This window comes from Colossoma macropomum, unplaced genomic scaffold (assembly GCF_904425465.1).
Source record: "Colossoma macropomum unplaced genomic scaffold, Colossoma_macropomum, whole genome shotgun sequence".
Classification (NCBI taxonomy): domain Eukaryota; kingdom Metazoa; phylum Chordata; class Actinopteri; order Characiformes; family Serrasalmidae; genus Colossoma; species Colossoma macropomum.
The window spans coordinates 31,997,885-32,022,091 of NW_023494805.1; the positions used below are offsets into that span (position 1 = coordinate 31,997,885).

The 24,207-nt window shown below is 38.2% G+C and overlaps 1 protein-coding gene across 1 annotated transcript in view; it reads left to right on the forward strand.

The window, feature by feature from the left end:
- The first annotated feature begins 3,097 nt into the window (after window positions 1-3,097).
- Window positions 3,098-24,207, forward strand: part of carmil3 (capping protein regulator and myosin 1 linker 3) — a 138,972-nt gene continuing 117,862 nt past the window's right edge. Inside the window, exons 1-2 of the mRNA XM_036597456.1 lie at window positions 3,098-3,295; window positions 15,410-15,504. Of these exons, the coding sequence (XP_036453349.1) occupies window positions 3,235-3,295; window positions 15,410-15,504 (156 nt within the window). The 5' untranslated portion in view covers window positions 3,098-3,234. The remainder of the gene's footprint in view (window positions 3,296-15,409; window positions 15,505-24,207) is intronic.

Here is a 24,207-nt window from a genome sequence, read left to right on the forward strand (position 1 = left end):
CCAACAAAAACCATCTTCTTGTCCAACCAACAGCGCTTGTCAATGCTCCACAGACTCTGTTAGAAGAGAATGAAATGGACGGCATAAAACAATGCTCTGTCTATTATGTCATAAATGATGAGCACTTTGTCTCTGCATGTAGAAGCTTTCATTAAAAAAACAATATCTTTCAGACAGACACACACCATATACCTTGCTCAACATATCTGACCGAGAAAAACTGGTAAATTTCCTCTTCTGGACCATCACACCTATATTTTTTTCCTCTTTCTCGATTTCTGGCAGCAGTATGTCAAAATTTGGTCTTAATATTTCAAAATAATTACTTACTTTCTCTAAATGTTTACTTTGATGAAATGACAAATAATTTTCTTAAAATGTTGACTTACTATGCCTGAAATAATGACTTATTTTCTCGAAATGTTTACTTACTATGCCAAAATAATTAGTTACTTTCTCGAAAATGTGACCTACTGTGTCAAAATAATTACTTATTTTCTAAATATCTGGACTTAGTATTTTTAGTATTTAGTATTTTAGTATAAGTTTTTACTTACTATGTCACAATAAGAAGTTTTCCCAAATTCTTGATGTACTGTGCTCAAAATAATGACTTATTTTCTCAAAATTGTGACTTACATTTGACTTACTATGTCAAAATAATGACTTATTTTCTCAAAGTTTTGACAAACTATGCCCAAAATAATGACTTATTTTCTCAGAATATTAACGTACTATGCCAAAATAATCAGCTATTTTCTCATCATCTTGATCTACTGTCTAAATAATTACTCATTTTCTCAAAATCTACATTAGTTTTTCAAAATATTAGCTTACGTTCTCTAAATTTTAAAATGATGACTTTTTAAAATTTGACTTCCTTTGTTAAAATATTGACTAGCTTTCTCGATATTTTGACTTAATATGCCAAAATAATGATGTATTTTCACAAAAATTTGACCATGTCAAAATAATTACTTATTTTCTAAACATCTGGACTTAGTATCTCATGATAAGTACTTATTTTCTCTTACGTTTTTACTTATTTTGTCAAAATAAGGGGTTTTCTAAAAATGTTCACCTACTATGCTGAAAAACAATATTTTGTTTTCTCAATATTTTGACTTACTATGTCAAAAATAATGACTTAATTTCTCAAAACATTTACTTGCTGTGCCAAAATGATGAGGTACTTTCTCCAAAATTTGTCAAAATAATGTCAAAATAATTACTTACCCTCTTAAAATGTGGACTTAATCTATCAAAATAATGATCTAATTTCTCTAAATTTTGATTTTTTTTTATTTTGACTTAATGTTGAGCTTATGGTATGTAGAAATAATGACTTATTTTCTTAAAATATTTACTATGCCAATATAATGACTTATTTTCTCAAAATGTTAACTTACTATGCCAAAGTAATGACACATTTTTCAAAATGTCAACTTAGTTTCTTAAAATAATAACTGATTAAAAAAGCTGATTTTTTTTTCTCTTTATAGGACCTCCATAAATAAGAAACCTACTGTATGAGGTTTTTTTTAAGTACTCATAGGCACACCTGCATCTCTCTTCTAGGCTGAGGATGTATACAGTACCCCGGTATACAATACTGTTTTTCCTGTTTCAACATTCCACTGATCCATACTTAGGAGGGAAGCCTAATCTGTACATTAGCATTTTTTTCTTTTTTTCCTTATTATGCATCACTACAAAAAGATACGGAAGCCCATTTTGACCACATATAGAAGAAAAAAGTCATATTTTTGCTCTTTCTCTGTATCTTGCAGCAGTAACTAAATTTGGATGTACTGTCTCAAAATCAATTACTTTTTAAAAAGTTTACTTACTATTTTGCAATAATTATATTTTTTCAAGGGTTTGACTTACCATGTTGAAATAATGACAATGTTGAAATCTTGAATAACTATGTTCAAGTAAGTACTTGTTTTTGCAAATTTTATGCACTATATCCGAATAGTGACTTACTGTCTTGTAATTTTGACTCACTATGCCAAAATAATTGCTTAATTTCTCAAAAATTTGATGTACCATCTCAAAATAATTACTTATTTTTTGTCGTACTATGTCGAAAGAACTAATTCTCTCAACATTTTGACATACTGTGTCAAAATAGTAATAATATTTCTTGGAATTTTTACATGCTATGTCCAAAAAGTGACTACTTTTCTCATAATATTGACTTACTATGTCTAAATAATGACTTAATTTTTCAAAACTTTGACTTAGTATCTCAAAATAATGATATATGTCAAAATAACTAATTTTCTTGAAATTTTGACTTACTGTGCCAAAATAGTAACTTACATTCTGGGAATTTCAACTTACTATGTCTTAAAAATGACTAATTTTCTCAAAATATTGACTTTCTAAGTCTAAATAATGACTTATTTTCTTGAGAATTTGACTTATTATGCCAAAATAATTACTAATTTTCTCAAAATTTTCACTTAAAATGTTTTAGTAATAACTAATAACGTCGTAATAGTGATTTACTTCCTTGTAATTTTGAAACATATCTAAATATGACTAATACTTATGACTAATTTTCTTGAAAAAATGGGACTTATTATGCCAAAATTATTACTAATTGTCTCAAAAATCTGACTTACTATGTTGAAATCATGGCTTATCGAAATTTTGACTTAATATGTCTAAATAATGACTTTTTTCTCAAATTTGACAAAATAATGACTTATTTCTCAAAATGTTTGTTTAGTATTGTGAAATAATGACATTTATCCCACAATTGTTACTTATTTTTTTTACATTTAACAACTCGTTATTTTAACATACATATCAAAATTTTCCTCATAGAAAGAGTTAAGTCAAAATTTTAGGAAAATAGGTATTTATTTTGACATACAAAGTCAATATTCTACAAAGTAATTTTGTGGAGTCAACATTTTAAATACTACTGCCAGAAACAGAGAAGGGGGCGTTTTTTACCTTGCGGGGCTTCAATAAATAGGAAAACAACTTTGCCGTGTTTTTTTAATACTCACAGCCACACTTGCGTCTTTCCCCTCCCTCCCCTCTCACTCTCTCTCTCTCTCTCTCTCTCTCTCTCTCTCTCTTGCGCGCGCTGATATGATATGTTAGTAGGATGGTAGGCAGTGCTGGAGGATTGCCTGGGCATTAGCTGCTCCTCTTCGGCTGGAAGCAGCGTGAGGAGAGAGAGAGAGAGAGAGAAAGCGAAGGAGAGAGAGCGGGATGATGGCTTCGAAGGAGAGCTCCGCGCCAGGCTTCCTGCCCGTCAGCCGCGAAATGACCGGTACTGCCCCTCTCTCAGTTTTCTGACTGCTGGGCGATGCGCGGTGCAGTTTTACAGTCTCTGTTGTGCTGCTTCTGTTTTTTTCCCCAACTTGATGCACTTTTGGAGAGGCGTGCGCGTTTTGCTCGGGGTGCCTCGTGAGGGGCTCGTGCACTAGCGCGTGCGAGATTGATCTTATTGAGAATCGGTGTGCTGATCACGGTCTCGCGGGGTTCGTCATCAAGCGTTGGTGTGTGTGTGTGTGTGTGTGTGTGTGTGTGATTGCTTGATTGTGTGTGTGTGTGTGTGTGTTATGCATAAGAGAGAGAGAGAGAGAGAGAGGGGGCTCATTCCTTTGAAGTGTCTAATAAGTGTGTGAGGGAGGGTGTGTGTGTGTGTGTGTGTGTGTGTGTGTGTGTGCAGTGTCTGGTCGCTCCACTGAGAAACAAGTATAAACCTGAAGTTGCCTTCTTTTTCGAATGCCCCGTTCCACCTTAAATGCTGCACCATTTAAGGTGGAACGGGAAATTCGCAAAAGCAGGTTCCCTTCAGAGACATGCATTGATGTCTTGAAGGTGTAACTGTTCCCATGCACGTTAACATCACACTCTTTAAAAAAGATGGTTCTTTAGGGTTCTTTTGTACATGGAATGTTTCTATTTAGAACCACAAGTTCTAGATTGTGTTGTGGACCTATATAGCGCTGAACGATTATTTTATCGGAATCGCAATTTGAAAGCGTGCAATTTTTAAATCGCAGAACCTGCAATGTTTATTATAGAATGCAGTGCAAGTTTTAAGGGTGTAAATTTAACCTCATAATACAGAGTCATGGATGTCAATGTATAATCATAACAATCGCAGTTTAAATTGCAATCGCAGTATTGGCCAGAAATGTCACAAATCGTTCAAATAATGACTTAATATGTCTAAATTTCGACTTAATATGTCTAAATAATGACTTCTTGTCGACTATTTGACTTACTATGTTGAAATAGACTTTTCTTGAAATGTTGTTTAGTATTGCGAAATAATGACATTTATCCCAAAAGTGTTTAATTTAGAAAAATTTAGAATTTAGAAATTTAATAACTCATTATTTTGACACACTATGTCAAAATTGTTCTTTTTGGAAGTCTTGAGATAAGTCACAATTTTGAGAAAATAGGTCCTTATTTTGACATAATAAGTCAATATTCTAAAAAATAATATGTAATTTTTTTGTGGAGTCAAAATTCTGAATACTACTGCCATATAGAACCATTTGCATGCTAAAATGGTTCTTTGCATGGAGAAATGGCTGTTCAGATTGTGTTGTAGGCCTGCAAAAGGCTAAACGATTAATCGTTTTTATCAACATCGCAATTTGAAAGCAGGCAATTTTCAAATCGCAAAAACCTGCAATGTTTATTACAGAATACAGTGCAAGTTTTAATGGTGAAAATTCAACCTAATAACACCATTTGCATGCTTAAATGGTTGTTTGCATGGTGAAATGGTTGTTCAGATTGTGTTGTATGTGTTGATTGTTGATCTATGTAGAATCCTTTTGAATCCTTTCTACATGCCATCAAAAGGGTTCTGTAACATTTTCTATGAATCCTGAGTTCATAATGCTTTATAAATGCATTTATAAGGTGTTAAAATGCGTGCATAATACCTTATTATGCTTGGTATAAACCTGTATAATTGCTTATAAGTATTTGTAATTACATGCATAACACTTTACAATGCAAGAGTAAATTACTGTATGATGTTAGGTTTCATGATGCATCATAATATCCGCTCATAAGAACACTGTAAACATGAACGTTCTAATGCACTATAACAAGGGGCTGCGTTCAAGGAAGGGTCTTACGAAAGAAAATCTTCGTGAACACTTTTTGTCTTAAGTGCCTTCTTAAGAAAAAAATACGAGAAACTATTTTTCTTCAAGAACTTCTTAAGAATTCTGAGGCTGGATTCACAAAAAATTCATTCTTAAGAAAAAAAGTTATGAGAAATTGTTGTTCTTCAAATAACTTCATAAAAATGATCTTATATTCTTTTCCTAATTGTTTTCTGAAGAATAATTCTTAGAACCAGTGGTTTTCTTGAAAAAAGTGTTCTTAAATATTTTCTTAGGCTGTAAAAGTTGACAACTTAAGCATCTAAATTTATCACGGATGCTGCCTCTGCTGCTCCTGCTCAACCTCGTTGGTCACCCCAAAATTAGCACAATTTCCAATGAGGATTTTTTTCCCGTTGGCTGTTTCTTCCACCATCACCTTTAATTCTTGTTTGATAAAATTTTTCAAACACTTAGTTTGATATTTTCCCTGCATTTTTCTGTACTCTGAGCGGATTACACTAATTAATGGAAATAACAGTTAATACAAATTCAAAGTGTATCTCGTTGTTTGTGGTATGGAATAAAATAAATGTGGCACACATAAGAAAATAATGAAGATTTTCTTAAGAAAAATTCTTAAGAGAATAAGTTTTTTTCAAAAAAATAATTTTTCTTAACTCTTTTCCTAAGAATAATTCTAAGAACATTCTTTCCTCATTCATTCCTCGTCTTAGGCAGTAAGCGCTGATGAGTTTAGCATCCAAATGTATCTATGAAAGTACCTAAATTTAGCTACTCCTGCCCATCTTTGTCTTTAGCTTTCTGCCATCACCCCACAATTATCATTTTTCAAATGAGGATTTTTTCTGTTGGTTGTTTCTTCCACCATCACCTCTTGTTCTTGTTTGATCAAATTTTTTGAATGCTTAATGTTTTCCCTCCATTTTGCTGTCCTATGAGTGGACAAAACTAAATAACGAAAATAACAGTTTCCTTAGGAATATCTTAAGAAAAGAATTCATGAGAACTTCTTAAGTTTTTTTTCAAGAATTGCATTTAAGAACGTTCTTAGTGTTCGTCTTGTGAACCGCAGCAATTTTTTTCTTAAGAAAGTTTTCGTGAATCTGGCCCCAGTTATTTTTTTCTTAACTTTTAAGAATAATTCTAGGAACAAGTCGTATTCTTGAATAACTTCTTAACCTTGAATGTTTTCTTAACCTTACGACAGCCTCACTTTAGTCTTAGGCTGTAAGAGTTGACCAGATAAACATCTGAATTTGTCTGCGAAAGTAGCTATACCTCGCTACTCATCTCTTGCTTTCCTCATCTCTTGCTTTCCGTTCAAACTAAGATTTTTTTCTTCTTCCACCATCACATCTAGTTCTTGCTTATTAAAATGTTTTGTATGTGTGGTTTATTTTTTTTTGGATGAAAGTAAATAAAGTAAATAACGGTAATACAAATTCAAAATGTATCTTGTATCGTTTATGGTAAACTAAAAAATGCAACAGAGTGAGTCTCAATGAAATAATTAAAATTATCTTATGAGAATATTTGAGAACTTAAGTTTTCCGAGAATTGCATTTAAGGACAATCGGCCTCATTCACCATTATCTTCATAAGTTTGTTCTTAAATTTGTCTATGTCAGATTCATGACATGTCCTTAAATCGTGGAATTGTTCGTACCTTTGTGCTCTTGAGTGTGTGTAAATTCTGTTCTTACCTAAGAACAAATCCCAAAAAAAGAAAACACTGATTAATGCCAGAATCTTCATTAAATATGTGTACCTGGGTTTTAAGACGAAATTTCTTCTTAAGTTTGGTTGGTGAATGAGGTCCATTTTTATAAACTGATTAGTGTTTGTCTTAAGAACCTTCACAGGTTTTTTTCTCAAGATAGCTTTAGTAAATCTGGCCTCACGTTCTGGTATATTTTCTGCATAACACCCAAACCCATCAGGACAGGTGATACCAACTTTGCTAGTGTGACACGCACTTGAGCCTTTTTTAAAATCGTCATTAGAAAAAACACATAATTTTATGTGTAGTGTGAATTTGATTGAGTCGATGTTTAGCTAACTGCTATCTGAACACATATTATAACGCATTATGGAACCTGACTTTATGAGGTCATATGCATTCGCCTTATAAAGTGTTAGGCATTTATACAAGCTTATGCCAGGTCTTATAAGGTGTTACGTATGTCATATAATGGCTTATAAATGCATTTATAAAGCATTACGAATACAGGATTCATAGGAAGTGTTACCAGAGGTTCTTCGATCGTTACAAGCTTGACATCGAACCATTTTTGGTGCACACACAACACATTCTCCATCCATCTGAAGAACCATTTCACCATGCAAAGAACCCTTTAAGCGTGCAAATGGTTCTGTATAGAGCTCAGGGTTCTTCCCTTTACTAAAGAGCCTTTGAAGAAGCATCTTATTTAGGAGTGTGGGTTATACACACAGTCTCACGCGCACAAGATGACACATGCTCACACACACAGACACGGAGCGAACGATCTAATGCAGGCCGCTGGTGACACATGCCGTGCGCCCGCCGAGGCAGCGTGACAGTTGGAAAGCTTTCAGTCTTAATCACTCTGACGCGCTTATTATCTTACTGTGGTAATTAATCTCCTTTACCAACACTGTATTTACAATGCAGTGTCTCCCCTCGCTCTCTCTCTCTCTCTCTCTCTCTCTCTCTCTCTCTTTGCTTATCCTTCCCTCTTTCTTTGTACTTCATCTCACCTCTATCCCTCTGATCTTTTGCATGCTTTTATTTCCCCCTCTCCTTCTGGCTCTCTCTCTCAATTCAGCTCAATTCCTTGGCACTGAGGCACAGTATAGCCAAAGGATAGAAAGTGAGCGGTATACAGTAGTAACAGTAATCCATAGTATACTCCACTCATCGCTACCTCTCTCTCTCTCTCTCTCTCTCTCTCTCTCTCTCTCTTTTTGGCTCAAATCCTTCTTTGTGCTTCTACTCTTCTGATCTTTTGCCCGCCCGTTCTTTCCTCACCCTTTCCTGCTCTCTTTTGGTTTCCTCCCTCTCAGCTTTATCGACACTGGAGTACAATATTGAGAACCAAAGGACGTGAATGGTTTAGTAATCAGTAACTCTACTAATTACTCTCTCTTTTTTTTTATACTCATATCTTTTCTTCCCTCCTTGTACTTCTGCCTTCTACTCCTCTGATCATCTACTCCTCTGATCTTTTGCTTGCTTGTATTCCTCGCTCTCTTTCTAGCTCTCTCTCAGTTCAGTTCGGTGTAATTTAAAATATAATGTAGCATTAAAAGAGACGTCATGGTGCTTTGCTATCCAGCTGTTGTTGGCCACAGCCACGCCGTACGTAAGCTGAGTTTCCTTTCTCTAACAGCTCGTTCGCTATCCCAGCTCAAGTCTCCTGTCTCACTGCTCATGCACCCTGAGGGGCACCTCCTAGGCCCACTCTTTACAATCCGTCCTTAGCAAAATAAAGCCAGTAAATAAACTGACCTAAAACTGACATTTAAACATTTCGTAAACACACTGAAGCACAGGTTTAGCAAACTGTACAAAGTCAATAGTTTGCAGTAGTAATAAGGGACGTGCTTTCCGGCTAATGTTGATATTCGAGTATTCATAAAATGGTGCATTTGAGTGGTGTTGGACACTGGGAAATACCAGTTTTCCTATTTGTATATTGCGCTGAAATGGCTAACAAAGTCATATTTACAACGGGTAAATGCAGAATTCTAGATGATACGTGGGTTTACAAGATGTGGCAGATAACACTACCTTTAACTTTTTACATAAGTGAATGCTAAAAAATGTTAAATTTGCAGTGAATGTGACAAAAATACATACCTGATGTAGATCTATGCACTTTTTAACACAGCAAAGAAAAAGCAGGATGTCTGTTCTCCAGATCTGCATGTTTTCTTTCTCTGTGCGACAGGCACATCTATAAATGAGCAAGTCCTTTTTACTAGTTAACCATCTGGTATATACGATCTTCCAGTGAGCACCCAAATGCAGCAAGAGTACATGAATGGATATACAATTAACCACAGGGAAGGAAAGACAACGTCTCCCAAAAAAACCTTGTTAGCTCACCTTTTTAGGCGACTGCACTGATGTTGCACAAAAATATAGCAGCACGTAGAGGAATATGCTTGATAATAGGCTTATTATTTGCAAACAGCTGAGGAAATTTGGTAGGTTTTTTTGTTGGGTGAATAATGGAGGCTGCCTCTTCAGCATGAGCTAATGCGCTAACAGAGCTAACAAGCTGAGCCGATGGGGACTCTGATGGGGGCTTTTCTCCTCAGAGGATGAGGTGCCAACATGTTATTGGTCAGAGAAATATTCTCACTGTTTCTGGACCCAGGTAGCCTAGCCTAGCTGTGCTAGCTCTTCCTTCTCAGCCATGTTCTAAACACTTAACAATACGTTCTTGGCGATGCACTCACATTCAGGCACTTGTGTTTCAGAGTAGCAAAGTGTAGCATAAGATACTTAAATACAAGAACAACCGTTGCATTTCTCTATCCTCCCGTGATGAAGCATAACGGATACCTGAATAGTGATTTTTAGGGTTGCTCCTATACCGACAATGTCCTGGATCGCAGTATCAGTATCAGCAAAGTAGAGAGCGATGCCATTTGCTATAACTTAGCTTGTAAGTTGACAAGCAGCAGTAAAAATACTGCAAAATCAAAAAATACGGCAAAATCTGCAGTGGAACTATCTTGGAAAGGCAATAGTAGTGAGTGATAGACCAGTTGGAATTCTTCCTAAGGTATTAGTTTTACTGGTATGCTACAAATAAGCCGGTTAACACAATGTTCAAACAGCGCAAAGCATGCTAACTGTAGACTCTTAACTGAATGACCGAACCAGGCTTCTTTCAGAAATCACTCTGTGTAGTTAGTTATAGCCTGAGTTAATGTTAGTCCAGGTTGTTATTGAGGGAGTGAATATTAGAGATACGTATGGGAAGAACAGCCGGCCTTTTGGGATAATGATGGCTTTTAGCATAACTGGCAGCCTGTGGTGCGCCTTCATCAGCTGCATCAGATCAGTGTCATGGTCTCAAGGCCTGTTGCTCCCATCAGGCCAGGAAATTCTCTGCTACTGTTAGCGTGAATGACTGTAGTATTTCAAGAACCCTAGCAGACTTTGACGCTCAAAGGTGTAAGCATGTGTGCAGGAGAAAATCGGATGTGTAACAACATTTAGCAACGTTTTTGTTAAGCCAGAGCAGCTGCTACATGCTAATAAGTACACAACACAGGTCTATATATTGTTCAGTTCTATTTTAAATATTTTGTACAATGAATGATTTTACATTTACTTTCATTGCTTTTGACAAATATCATTCTCATTACTACTTACATGATAGTACACAAGCAAAAATACTTTTTCGTAATCTTCTAAAAATATAATCTAGCCAATAAATGCCATTCATTAAAGCTATGGTAGTTTTTATTTGTGACACAGAACACATATTTTACCAAAGTAAAATATTTAAAAGTGGAATTGTATAAATATCAGAACTTATAAGGTAGTTAGGTTAGAATTAGTATGGCACTCTTTATTAGCAGGTCCTTAAAGATCAGGTATCAGTATTAGTATCACAAAGGGAAAAAGCAGTATTGGTGCAGCCCTGATTGGAATGCATTATGTACAATATTGCCAGACATCAGAAAGGGAGTGTTTTAGAGTGTCACTGTTTACAGTTGAACATATTCAGTGATAATAATACCCTCCCCATGTTTTATTTTTTTCTTTGCACATTACCTGACCTCTACTTCTCTAATCTTTCACTACCCTCATCTGTTTTGCTCTTACTTGCTCATTCACTTCATTCCAGGACAGCTCTATTGGCAGGACTGTTATCAATTACAATATTGCCAACATGTAGAAAAGAGCTGTTTTATAATTTACCTGTTTTTTTGCTGAACATATTTAATAATAATAGCAGAGAGGAATCCTCAGGGCCTTCTAGGCCTGCACTGAGAACCTAATGATTTTTGGGAAGTTTTAGTTTTTTTGTCATACTTCTTATATTTCAAACACTTTTTTATGGAACGTATTGTGGAAACACCAACTTATTTAACTGTTGGAAACAACAGGGTTCAAACCTTGAAATGACCAATGCAAAATTGTCCAATCAGGATTTTTTTTCTTTACAGTATCTAGGTAGTTACAGCCAAGTGAGCTCTCCCATTGGTTAGGCCTTCAGGAGCTGAACTGAAGGCCTAATGTTAAACAAACCACTAACATAAATAAAACATGGGAATCTATCAATCAGTCATGTTTTGATTTTCTATAGATGAGGCATGTTTCATGAGAAAGATGTCACACTAAGACTTCTGGAAGTCCTCGATACATCACTGACTGTGAATACAAGCAGTGTGTTGCTAGAAATGAAAAACAGCAGCAGTTCTAGGCGAAGTAAAATGTATGTTAATGTCTGTTTACAAGCTTCAAATGCTGAAAAACATGCATGCACACCAGCGTTAGCTTAGCGCTATCATACTATTAGAAATCACACAGGAGCGCTAATAGAAATTAGCATTGCAGTTGTTTTTCTTGTTTTTTTGGCTGTGTTTTTGACATTTATAGGTCTCATAGTCGTGGTTCACCACTGAGTAGCAGTAATAACCTCCTCTCTCTCTCTTTCTGCTCCTCTAATCTTTTGCTCGCTTCATTTTTCTTACTCACTTTTGCTCTTTTTCTCGCTCTCAATTTGATTCATTTCAGTTTAAGACGCCTTTATATGCATGACTGTGTCATGCACTGTATTGCTAAAGCATAGTGTTTAACAGTTTCGAGCTGAACATATTCAATGATAGTAACTGTAATCTCAGCCTCCCCTTCTCTCTGTGCTTTAATGTAGTCTGAAGAGGCGCAACGGACAGCGCAGTAATAGCTGAGGCTGTTAAGTGGCTCCATTAGACAATTGCCTATAGAGCAGAACCTCCTTATGACTGCTCATCCGCTCCCTAATCTCCCACTTATACCATCTCTGTCTCTCTCGGGTTCAAGTTCAGCACTGCTTTATTGACATGGAAGTTACAAGGTACATATTTGCCAAAGCAGTTGATGGTAAACAGCTGTTTACAACAGTATTAGTGATCAATAAAGGGTAAAAGAGTGAAGACAAGAGAGAAGAACCTTTTAAGAGAACATGTACCCTAGATTTGTACTGGTCTACTGGCCCCCTAGCATAGGCGAGGGGGCACAAATGTATGAGGTGGAGCGAGAGGCAATGTCTACAAATCAGCCCCACAAAATTAGCCAAACAACACATTATCCTATAATAACCTCTAAACAAGGGAAGGTAACGTCTCTCAAATGAGTTTTTATATTTGGCGCAGAGAGCAAAGCATCTGCTCCCACAGATGGAGGTGGGGTGGGCAATATGATGATATTTTCTTGTTATTGTGGTACCTTATGTCACTTTTCTGAGCATATCGTCGATCGTCAGCACTTAAAGAACACTGACTAACTATACGTTTCGTTACAAAGTGAGCATAATTAGGCCGGTTTAATTGGATTTAGTGTAGTGCAGTTTGTTAAACAATGAATAAATCATTGTAGTTGTGTGTTTATTATTACTATAGCAGCATATGTGGCACTACAGCCTTTTTTGTCTGGTTCAACGTATTATATATCAGAAAAACCAAATATAGTGATGCATAGCATGTGTCATGCAAATGTACTGAAGTATTGTCATATATTTTTGCCAAATCGTCCACCCCTAGTTGGAGGCAGAGTTTGCTGCCCACTTCTCACAACCAAATACCCCTTATTACAGTGGTCACCAACCATCCTCCTGCAGAGTATACTAACATGCTGTTCCCTCACCTTACCTGACACTAATGCATCTGATCCAACCAATCAAGGACGTCTGAAGAAGTTAATAAGCCGGAGCAGGTGTGGCAGATACGGGGGGGGGCTACATTGCCATATTTATTGTTATTGCGATAAATGACACTGCACTTTTCTAAGCCTATCATTATATAGGCTAATGTTTACTTCCTGTAGACGGCTATACATGGGCACTTGAGTTTTATTCTTGTTTTCAGGCCTCATTTGACATTTATAGCCTGAACTGAAGGCCTAGTTCTGGTAGTCATGGTCCAGTAATAGTAGCGATCACCTCACCAGCTCTCTTTATTATTGCTATCTCTGTTTATATCTATATATGTTTCTATTCTGTGTTTCCTTCTTCTTTGTACTTCATCTGACTCCTGCTCCTCTGATCTTTTGCTCGTTCTTCTTTCTTGTTCTCTTTCTTGCTCTTTATTGCCTGATTCATTTCAAGTCAAGATAGCTTCATGGCTGTATCAAGCACTGTATTGCCAAAGCACAACGTTTAACAATTTCTAGTGGAACATATTTAATAATAGTAATTGTAGTAATTGATTTCTGGAGAATTTAATAAGCCAGAGAAGATGTGGCAGATTGTGGTTGGATGAGGATGAAGAAAATCTTCAGGACTAGGGTTGTTGACCACTTGCATATTTAAAATGTATATTTAAATATATTTCTCTGACAAACCAACATGCTGGAGCATCATCCACTGAGGAGGATAGACCAGAAGATGTAGAAGATGATGAACCCTCATCATCATCCAGTGTTGTAACAGTTAGCTTTAGTGTTAGCTCATCTGAATAGGCAGTCTCCATTTCATCCAATCTGAAAACTATCAATTTCCTGCTTCTTTGAAAAATAAAAAGTTTTTAAACATATTCCTCTGCTAGCTGCTAGATTTTATGCTATTAATTTTTTAAACCTCTTAAAAACAAAGCTGTCACTTAAAGGATAAGCCCCCAGCTGTATGTTCGTTTCCTCAGAATTCCTTTTTATGGGCTGTTTATCATGTTTTTCCTTACCCACAGGTAACCAGATATCTCTTGTGGGCTTTCGAATATCAAAATTAGTCAGAATGCACATTATTTCCAGTCTTTCGTTTGTTTTGTGTGGTATGCACTGTTTGTTGTTGAAAATAGAATTTTCAATCTATTTATAAGTTTGTGAATTTGATTATTGATATAGTAGTGTGTATCACAGGTGGGCTGACTTGTGCCAGAGGAGCAGCACCTAACTTAACTCTAGTGTTCTAGTCTGTATATGTAACACAGCAGTAAACATGCCCCATCTCAGCTCTTTGGAACATATTGCGTACAACCCTCCGGATTATTGAGTTGAGGTGTTTCAGCCACATTCATTGCCAACAGGTATATAAAATCAGGCACATGTGAAGGCTGTTGTAGCTGCAAAGGGAAGGCCATTTCCATATTAATGCCCACGGTTGTGGCCATATGGGTGTGATGGTCAGGTGTCCACTTACTTTTGGCCATTTTTGTGTATATACAAAGAACAATGAATTTAAATAGTTGAAACATTATTTTTCTTTTTATTTACATTTTTCCTACTGTCCCAACATTTTTGGAGCAGGTAATAAACTGATGCTTTGCCTCACTAGGCGCCCCTTAGGTTATAATAAGATGCCATAAATTCTGCTGCTTGTACAATCAGCCCACTCTATTTCTTCCCCAAGACATAGACGGTGTTCTTTTCCTTCTTTATTACTGCGTTCTAGAAACTCAGGGGAGATTTTCTTATAGAATGTATTTGTAATTGAGTCATACATGGGCAAAGCTGTTAGCAAGTGCATCCCTCACTCTCTCTATCTCTCTCTCTCTCTCTCTCTCTCTCTCTCTCCCTCTCTCTCTCACGCGAACATATGCTCAGCCTCGGCCTTCTAGTGTCTGGAGGAGCGTTCGGGGTTTAAGCGATTGGGTTTTACAGAGATTAACGTTGATTACAGATGCATTAACTCTCTGTTTGTCTTACCCTACTTATCTGCCTCTCTCTCTCTCTCCTTCTTTTTTCCTCTCTTGAGCCTCTCTCTCACTCCCCCACCCTGCCAGTGCAGATCCTTTCCTGTGAGGCAGTGCTATCCTCATTTCAGAGCTGTGATTAAAACAGAGCAATGAAAGTGAAGCACAAGTTTTATTGTTTTTTTTCCCCTTCAACTTATCAAGGACAGTCTAAAACGCAGAAGCTTGGTTTCAGGCGGTGTGAATCATGCCATTTAGCGCTCCGCAGTTGCACCTTTTCATACCAGGAAGATATGAGAGACTTACACCGACGCACACTGTAACAATGAAACGCGTGGGAGTGTGTTAAACACGCAGGCTGGGTTTATTTATAGCAAGGTGTAGCACAGAGTCCAGAGACAGTACCTATGCATGTTTTCTGACCATTAACATCACTTTTCTCTCTTTGACAGAAAGCATCAGAAGAGTTATTGACAAGCCATCCATCAAGTTGGCGCGAGCGGTCAAGGTAGAAAACAAGAACGGCAAATCAGAAGACAGGATTTTGGTAGGTCAATACCAATAACTACTGCTGTTTATCAGTTGAGGCACTATAGTCTTGCACTATACTCTGTACCTCATTATCGGGAGAACCAATGCACAGGGTCCCCAGGGTTCCTGGGCCTAAGGGAACCCAGCAGGCACAAACATGAGTGCAACAAAATTCGAGTGCTGCCCAAAAAATTCCAAGCTATTAAAAATAGACTACAAACTCAATTCCGAAAAAGTTGAGACAGAATGTGAGAAGTCAGCAAAAACAGAAAGCAGTGATTAGTAAGTTTTGTTTGACCTGTATTACATTAAAAACACAATACTTGATGTTTTACCTTATTGCTTTTTTGTAAATATATGCTCATTCCAAATATGATGTCTTGTAATATTTTGCACTGCATAATGCACCACACAGTTTCAATAGGAGACAGGCAGGCCAGTCTAGCACCTGCACCCACTGATTATGCAGCCATACTGTTGTAATACATGCAAAATGGAAGTCCCTCAAAAAAAGACGGCGTCTAAAAGGCAGCATATGTTTCTCCGAAACGTGTATATATCTTTCAACGTTAATGGTGCAAGTTACCCACTTATATCCCCACCATACCATGACAGACTCTGGCTTTTGATTTTTACACTGGTAACAATCTAGATAGTCCTTTACTCCTTTGGTTCAGAGAACACAACATCCATACACAACATCCATTATTTCCATAAACAATCAAAAAAGTTGACTTGTCAGGCCACAGTACGTCTTCACTCTGCATCAGTCAATTTTAGATGAACTTGAGCCCAGAGAAGTCGGCAGTGTTTCTGGACGCTGTTGATATATGGCTTCTGCTCTGCATAGTACATATTAGCTCAGTCCATTTCAGATGAGCTTGAGCCCAGAGAAGTCGGCGGTGTTTCTGGATGTTGTTGATATATGGCTTCTACTGTGCATAGTACATAGTACAAATTAGCTTGCATTTGTGGATTTCAGTGACAGACAGTGTTTACTGACAAGGATTGGTCGAAGTGTTCCTTGCTCATGCAGTGATATCCATCACAGAAGCATGGCGGTTTTTAATGCAGTGCCATCTGAGGGGTTGAATATCACAGGCTTTCAGCTGTGGTTTTTGGCCTTGCTTTTAAGCACTGAGATTGTTTCAGATTCTCTGAATCTTTTGATAATATTATGCAATGTAGATGGGGAAATATCTAAAATCCTTGCTCACTCATTGAGGAACATTGTTCTTAAACAATTGGACTCATACTTGCTCGACCCATACTTGCTCATTAATTTCTAGGCCTTTACTGGATGTTCCTTGTAGCAAAGCATGATTATATTACCTCTTTCCAAACAAGGTTGTCACAACTTTTTTGGAATGTATTGCAATTGCAATTTACAATATACAATGAAGTTGATGAGAAACCATTAGATATCTCTTCTTTGTACTGTTTCGGTTTAAAGACAGGTCAAAGTGGCTTTACAAATCACTGCTTTCAATTGTGATTCACATTTTACCTACTTGCCTAATTTTTTTGGAATTGTGTTTGTACTATATGGGCCCTTTAAATGATCTTGACCATTTCTTTCTAAATAAAGTCCAAAGGAAGTAATGAGTAGTGAGATCCGGTGACATAATCTCATTCAGTTCGAGAAATAATTAGCGTTTTGTAATAGATTTTCTTTTTTTAGTAACTACTGTCGGTAACAAAACCATGAATGTGTTCGAGTCGAGCGTGTCTGAGATGAACGAGTGGAGCTTTCCCTCGTGGGCTGGTCGTGTGTTGGGCCGGTTGTTTACTTGTTTTCCAAAGTGCCTTCGGTCAGCAGGATCAATGATAAAAGCAATTTTGCTGGGTGCGACGTAAAGTGCTACACACGGGCGCATTCACAGCATGGCGGAAATCATTGGAGCCCCCTGCTGAGTCGTGAGGATTGCAGTGGCCGCTGAATCTGTGGTTGTCGCCGTGGAGATGGTGACCGGGCAGAGTCTGCGGGGTGGGGTGGAGTGTGTGTGTGTGTGTGTGAGTGTGTAGCTTTGAGGCCACAGATACATCAGCCAGACACAAAAGGCCAACAGCGGAGCCATAAAGGCTCAGTTCATCATTCGCATCAGTTTCTGATTACGCATACACAGAGAAGTAAGAGAAAGGATGGTGCAAGTGGTGATGCAACATGATCATTTCCTGCTGAGTTTCAACTGTTGCTGAGGATAAACACAGAGAGAAACCCACCTCACATCCTCAGAGCTATATTTTCCTCATTTAAAGAGGAATTTCAGCAATTTGTCAGAATTTCTGTTTAATTAAATGGTTAAGATGTAAACAAAGCCTTTCAGAGTGCTTTCATGTGAAATGCTCCATTGTAGGGAAATTTACTGAGTCAGAATTGATTACAGTGGTGTTGATAAGAACCAGACATCTGAAGAGATTAAAGGGTCGTTGAGTTGCAACTCATTCAGAGTAGCTTGATGTGAAATGGTTTATTGTAGAGAAACTTACTGACTGACCGACTCCTTTACAGTGGTGGTGATAGGAACCAGGTGTCACACAAATTTAACCTTGTCATTTAACTATCCAAAGCGTCCAGTGTCTTCAGAGTTTTTGTATGAAACTTGAAATTTGTAGGAAAAATGAAAAAATATGTTTTCTTTGGGGAGCATTTTGACTTGCATGTGCCTCTCTGCCTTAAATATGTTTTAATAATGTAAACCCTTAACTCTGTTAAATGCTAATAAAAACTAAAAACGCAAATTCTGTATTAAATAGAAATTGGTACAAAAAAAACAATATTTGATGTTTTACCTTATGAACTTCCTTGTTTTTGTAAATATATGTTCATTCCAAATTTGAAGCCTGCAACATGTTCCAAAACAGGAACATGTTTACCACTGTGTTACCTCACATTTCCTTTTAACAACACTTAATAAACATGTAGGCATTGAAGACACAAAATGATCCAGTTGTGAAAGAATTTTTTTTGCCATTTATTAGTTATTCAATTCTTCAGCTGTGCAACCATACATGGCCTTCACTGTCATATTTTGATCATAAAGGGAGTCAGGCAGGTCAGTCTAGCACCTGCCCTCTCTGATTATGCAGCCATGTTGTTGTAACAGTGTAGAATGTGACTTGGTGTTGTCCTGTTGAAATAAGCAAGGACGTCACTGAAAAAGACATCATCTAAAAGATGGTTTATGTTGCTCCAAAATGTGTTCAGTGTTAATGGTGCCTTCACTAATATCACCCTATACCATGACAGTACCTTGATTTTGAACTTTACACTGGTAAAAGTCTGAATGGTCCTTTTCCTCTTTGGTCCAGAGAACACAACATTGCTAGTATTTCCATTAACAATCTGAAAGTTGACTCGTCAGACCACAATACACATTCCTACTATGCATTAGTCCATTTCAGCTGAGCCTGAGCCCAGAGAAGTCGGCAGCGTTTCTGGACATTGTTGACATTTAGCTTCCACTGTGCCAAGTACAGTTTTAACTTGCATTTGTGGACGCAGTGACTGATATTGTTTATTGACAAGAGTTTGTCAAAATATTCTCAAACGCATGTGGCTGTCTCTATCACAGAAACATGCCACTTTTTAATATGGTGTAGTCTGAAGGGTCGGTGGCATTCATTGTGGTTTTTGGCCTTGCTAGAGATTTGACTGGATGCCCTGTAGAGGACGAAATACATAAAATCATTGCGATCACTCTCTGAGGAATATTAGTTTTAAAGCTTTTTGTTTTTATTTGCATTTTACCTACTGTCTCAACATTTTTGAAATTGGGTTCGTATCACAAAACAATCGTAGACATCAGTCAGCATATTTGTAAGCATTTCATGTGATAACTTTCTGTGAGTGAGCTTTTAGAGAGGAATCTGACTTCAAACCATTCTGGAAAAACTGAACATCTCATTGGTTGAATTATGCAGGCATTTTGAAAAAATGCATCATGTTTAATATAATTCCACTCTAAAAGTCACCTCACAGGAAACTATTACATTGGTAATGAAATTGGCATGAATACATGGTGTGATGCCTGAGACTTTGTTTTATGCTAGTCTTGAGAGAAGCTTTTGGTGGAGCAGTACATGCAGGGTGCTTTAAGGCAAAATAGTCCCATACGAAAACTTTTTTTTTTTTAATTTACCATTATTTTGCCATCATCAACATTATATATAAAACTCAGGAGACGTGTACTTTCACTGGTGGTTTTGATAGTAAATAAAATGGCTATATTTGTGTCGTAGATATCACAACCCCCTATCACCACCACTGCAAAGAAATCTGTGTCTGTAATTTTCACATCAAACCGCTGACTTTGTTTACGTCTTATTGTCTGAATGATGCTATAATTTAAAACATTGGTGGAATTCCTCTTTAATTACCACTCTCTCTTTGTTTCTCTTCCTCCCTTCTTAGTATGCCTCCTTTTTTCTGACTGTCTGTCCATCTCTATTAGCATCTTGCCCCTCCCCCCACTCTACTCTGTACATTTTCTCTCCCATCATCAGCTCTTTCTCTCTCATCTCCCTCCGTATCACTCTCTCTCATCTCTGCATTCTCTGTTTTCGCATTACATGAATTTCAATTTTGCGATTTCAGTACTTGCAAAGTACAGCATAGACACATTTTGGGGCGAAGTGCACTTACATGGTATGTAGAGACAGTCCTTTTGATACGGCAGAGTGGGTTCCACCCTCAGTCTGCGTCTGTCACCCTTTGCGCCTCGTCCCCAGGGGCCATTGTGTGTGTGTGTGCTGGTATCGTTGCTGTCTGTGTGTGTCAAGTGTGCCAGCCCACTGCTGTTGACAGCTGCTGAAATACACACACACACACACACAGAATGCCCAGACGTCAACATGGACCCCCAGGCCACACTGAGAAAAAATATTGCTCAGAATACTTCCTGTCATGTAAGTCAAAGCAGGGAACAACCCAATGCAGGGTAAAAATGTAACATATATTTCATGTAGTTAAATGAGTTCAAGCAGAATGTAATTCAAGTCGTGTTCTCGGATTCCCATAGCAACCTCATCTGCTAATTTCCACAGCAATTAGACATATATTTATTGAGATTCACCCTGCAGACATTTTTGATTGCTGAGTTTTGTGTATTAGTCATGAAATTCACTCCTACACTCTTGAGTTCCGGTGTTTCAGCCAAGGCCTTCAGGTGTATCAAATGAAGCACATAATCATGCAATCTTTATTAACCAACATTTGCAACAGAATGGGTCATACTGAAGAGCTCAGCGACTTTAAATGTGGCACTGCCAGTTCATGAAATTTCTGCCCTGCTAGATCTACCCTAGTCAACTGTAAGTGCTATTATTGTAAAAAGCATCTAGGAGCAACAACAGCTCAACCATGAAGCTCTAAACTAGGCAAACTTACAGAGCGGGGCTGCCGAGTACTAAAGCATGTGGCGTATAAAAATTGCCTATATGTTGCTGTTCGTTCCAAACTGCCTCCGGAAGCAACATCAGCACAAGAACTGCGTCAGGAGCTTCATAAAATGGGTTTTTGTGGCCACATCTTAAGCACACAAGCTTAAGATCACTATTCCCAATGCCAAGTGTCGGCTGGAGCAGTGTAGCTTGCCACCACTGGTCACACTGCAGCAGTGGAAACGTTCTCTGGAGTGATTAATCATGCTTCTAGCAGTCTGATGGATGAATCTGGGTTTTGTGGGTGGTGGGAAATTGCCACCCCCTGCAATACACAGTGCCAACAGTAAAGTTTGGTTGAGGAGGGATAATGGGACTGTTTTTTCAGGGTTTGAGCTGAGGACCTTAGTTCCAGTGAAGGGTAATGTTAGTGCTACAGAATACAAATACATTTTAGACAATTATATGCTTACAATGTTTTGGCAACATTTTGAGGAAGACCTTTCAAGTTCCAGCATAACTGTATCCCTGTGCACAAGGTGAGGTCTATTAAGACCTGATGGGCGTGGCTTCTCAGGTGGTACGAGACTAAACAGAAGCCCAGCAATCACTCTGGTGTCCATGTTATGCTAAGGCAAACCCTAAAAGACCAGCAATTCCTTTATGTCTACTGCCTTGAAAACAAAGTGGACTACTTTAGATGCAGCAGTCTAAACAGCAGGAGGTGATCAAGGAGTTTCATTTTCATTTGAAACGTGACGGAAACATCCCTGATTCAGCCACTCAGCCAAACAGGGTAACATTAGAGTGGTTTGCACTGTTTGTACGTTGCATTATCTGTGCTTATTGAATTATTATGATAAAATTCATGTCAGTTCCAGGTAAACTGGTATCGCCCAGTACTACTGTGCCTCACTATCCTCTACCCCCCTTTACTCATTACATTTCAGTACCCACTCATCAGAGAGAAGTGGAGTGATGCGAGATGAAAAGGGGGGTTCATGCATCGCAACGAGCACAGGATTTTTGGGGGGGGAGGCACACACTGGAGACTTGTGCTGAAAAACAGAGGGAAAAGGAAAGAAAGAGTGGAAGGGACAGTGGGAATCGGCTTGGTTTTGATTGCCGCCTTTTCCATCGCTTCAATTATTTATCTCATTCCACTGCTTCCCCTCTCCCTCCGGTGGCTCGCCTCGTGCTTCCCCGTCTAATAATGGCCCGATTAGAGGCCGCGATTGCTACAGCGAGTGACATGACAGCCATCTCTCTCACACTAACACTGTCCATGCCGTCACACTTGCGCATGCACACACACACAGAAGCCTTCGCGCAGCCAAACAGTCTCTATGCCAGACTCACTTGGCCGTGAAGAGTAGTTTTGTTAAGATCGAGCCTTCCAGCACTGCTTCAGCAATGCACATCACCCTGCTCTTACCCTAATGCAGTGTGGCGTAAGGTTCGGTACTGGACTACATTTCCCACACTCTGTTACAGTCATCGCTGCAGAGAGGGAGCTCAAACTGATACTTGCTCAACAATGCGAGCATAATTGCTGCGATAAAAGAGAAAAGGGTTTCTTGGAAACACTCACCATCCACTTTACCTTATATTTCCACTCACTGGCCACTCTAAAAACTCCAGCGACCTTTTAGGCGCAGCATATGGGTCAGGGGTCTCAACCATCCGGCACAGCTTCATACGGCTGTATATATCCCCTATATGCAATGTATCCTTTAATTCGGCCCACAAATCATACTTTAATATATGTAAATATATACATCTCATGGGTAGATTGGGTTTGTCTACTAGATACTGTGGGTGTTTACCCAACATATAGTTGGGGAATAGTCAGTGTGAACATTTCTGGTTAGATTACCTGTTTTTGTTGATTTTCTAAGTGACAATAAGTCAACATATCCACTACAAGGAACTGATGATAATATCAGTCAGTAAAGTTCTGTTTAACCCCTTAAAATCCCAGGCTTATTACATACCACTGCTTATTATTTAGTAACTACAGGGACTTCAGTGCAAAGTGGTTGAGCTATTCTTAGGTTATAGAAGTGTGTAATAAAACTTTTGGCCAGCTGGTAGGCGCTGGGCCATTTAAGGTATGAACTAACACAATTGGAGCATAACCAGCAATTTTATATCATTAGGGTCCTTCTATAGATGTGAACTGCACACCACCAAGGTGGGGCCTACAGGCTAGAGTTTCCAATAAAGTGGCCAGTGAGTGCATATATAGGCATGTGTAGATGGTGACAGATGATTTGGGATTTTTGTTGACATGTTTGTTAGTGATTGCTTTAGGACTGGCCTGAATAATTTAAATACTCAAGTATTTGTTTGTCATGCTGGTATTTGGTGTTTGGAAGTTTCTTGTTTTGTTAATCCTTTAGACCCCAGCAGAAAATCCTGATATTTTTCAGAGTTGGGAGCTCAATTTTAACTGTTTTGAACAAAGCATTGTATCATAAAATCAGGGTGAAAAATGACATAACAGTGGATATTAGGGGTGGTGCAATGGGTAGCACTGTTGCCTCACAGCAAGGTCCTTTCTGTGTGGAGTTTGCATGTTCTCCCTGTGTCTATGTGGGTTTTCTTCCCACAGTCCAAAAAAGATGTAGTCAGGCTAATTGGAGATGCTAAATGGCCCCTAGGTGTGAATGTATATATGTCTGTGTGTCTGCCCTGTGATGGACTAGTAGCCTGTCCAGGGTGTTTCCTGCCTTCCACCCAATAACCACTGGGATATGCTCCAGCACCCCCTGCAACCCAGGAGAATAAACGACTTAGATAGTGTGTGTGTGAACATTAGGCTACCCAGCTAATCATACCCAGTCATACCCAGCTAATCTTAGCTATAGGCTGAACACAGTCAGTCCTCACTTTTCTTTGAAAGTCTGAAATCAAGTAACGTTTGAGGGTGATTTTCAGGAATGAGTATTTCAGTATAAGTTTGAAACACCAGTGAGTATCCAGTCTCAAGTCTGTTAAAGGCTCTCCGGGCCCTAGCTTTGACTTTTATTGTCTTTGGTTGGATCTGACAGTTTTAAGCTGAAATCTAAAGGGAATGTGTTTGTAAACATAACAAACATAGATAGTTTAGTTAGACTGGGCACAGTGGAGGCATGACAAAGACTGGAGGCCTAGAGTTGCTGGATGTCAGCTTTGACAGCCTTTTTTATGATAGTTTGACCGTCACGGTCACATTTGGCCTCGCAAAGAATTGTGGGAGAAGAGTTGATTGTGGTTGAGACAGATCAGCCGCAGCAGCTGTGACCCCTGTTGATAGAAGAGGCAAGCGGGAGACGGTCATCTGGGTACAATAGGA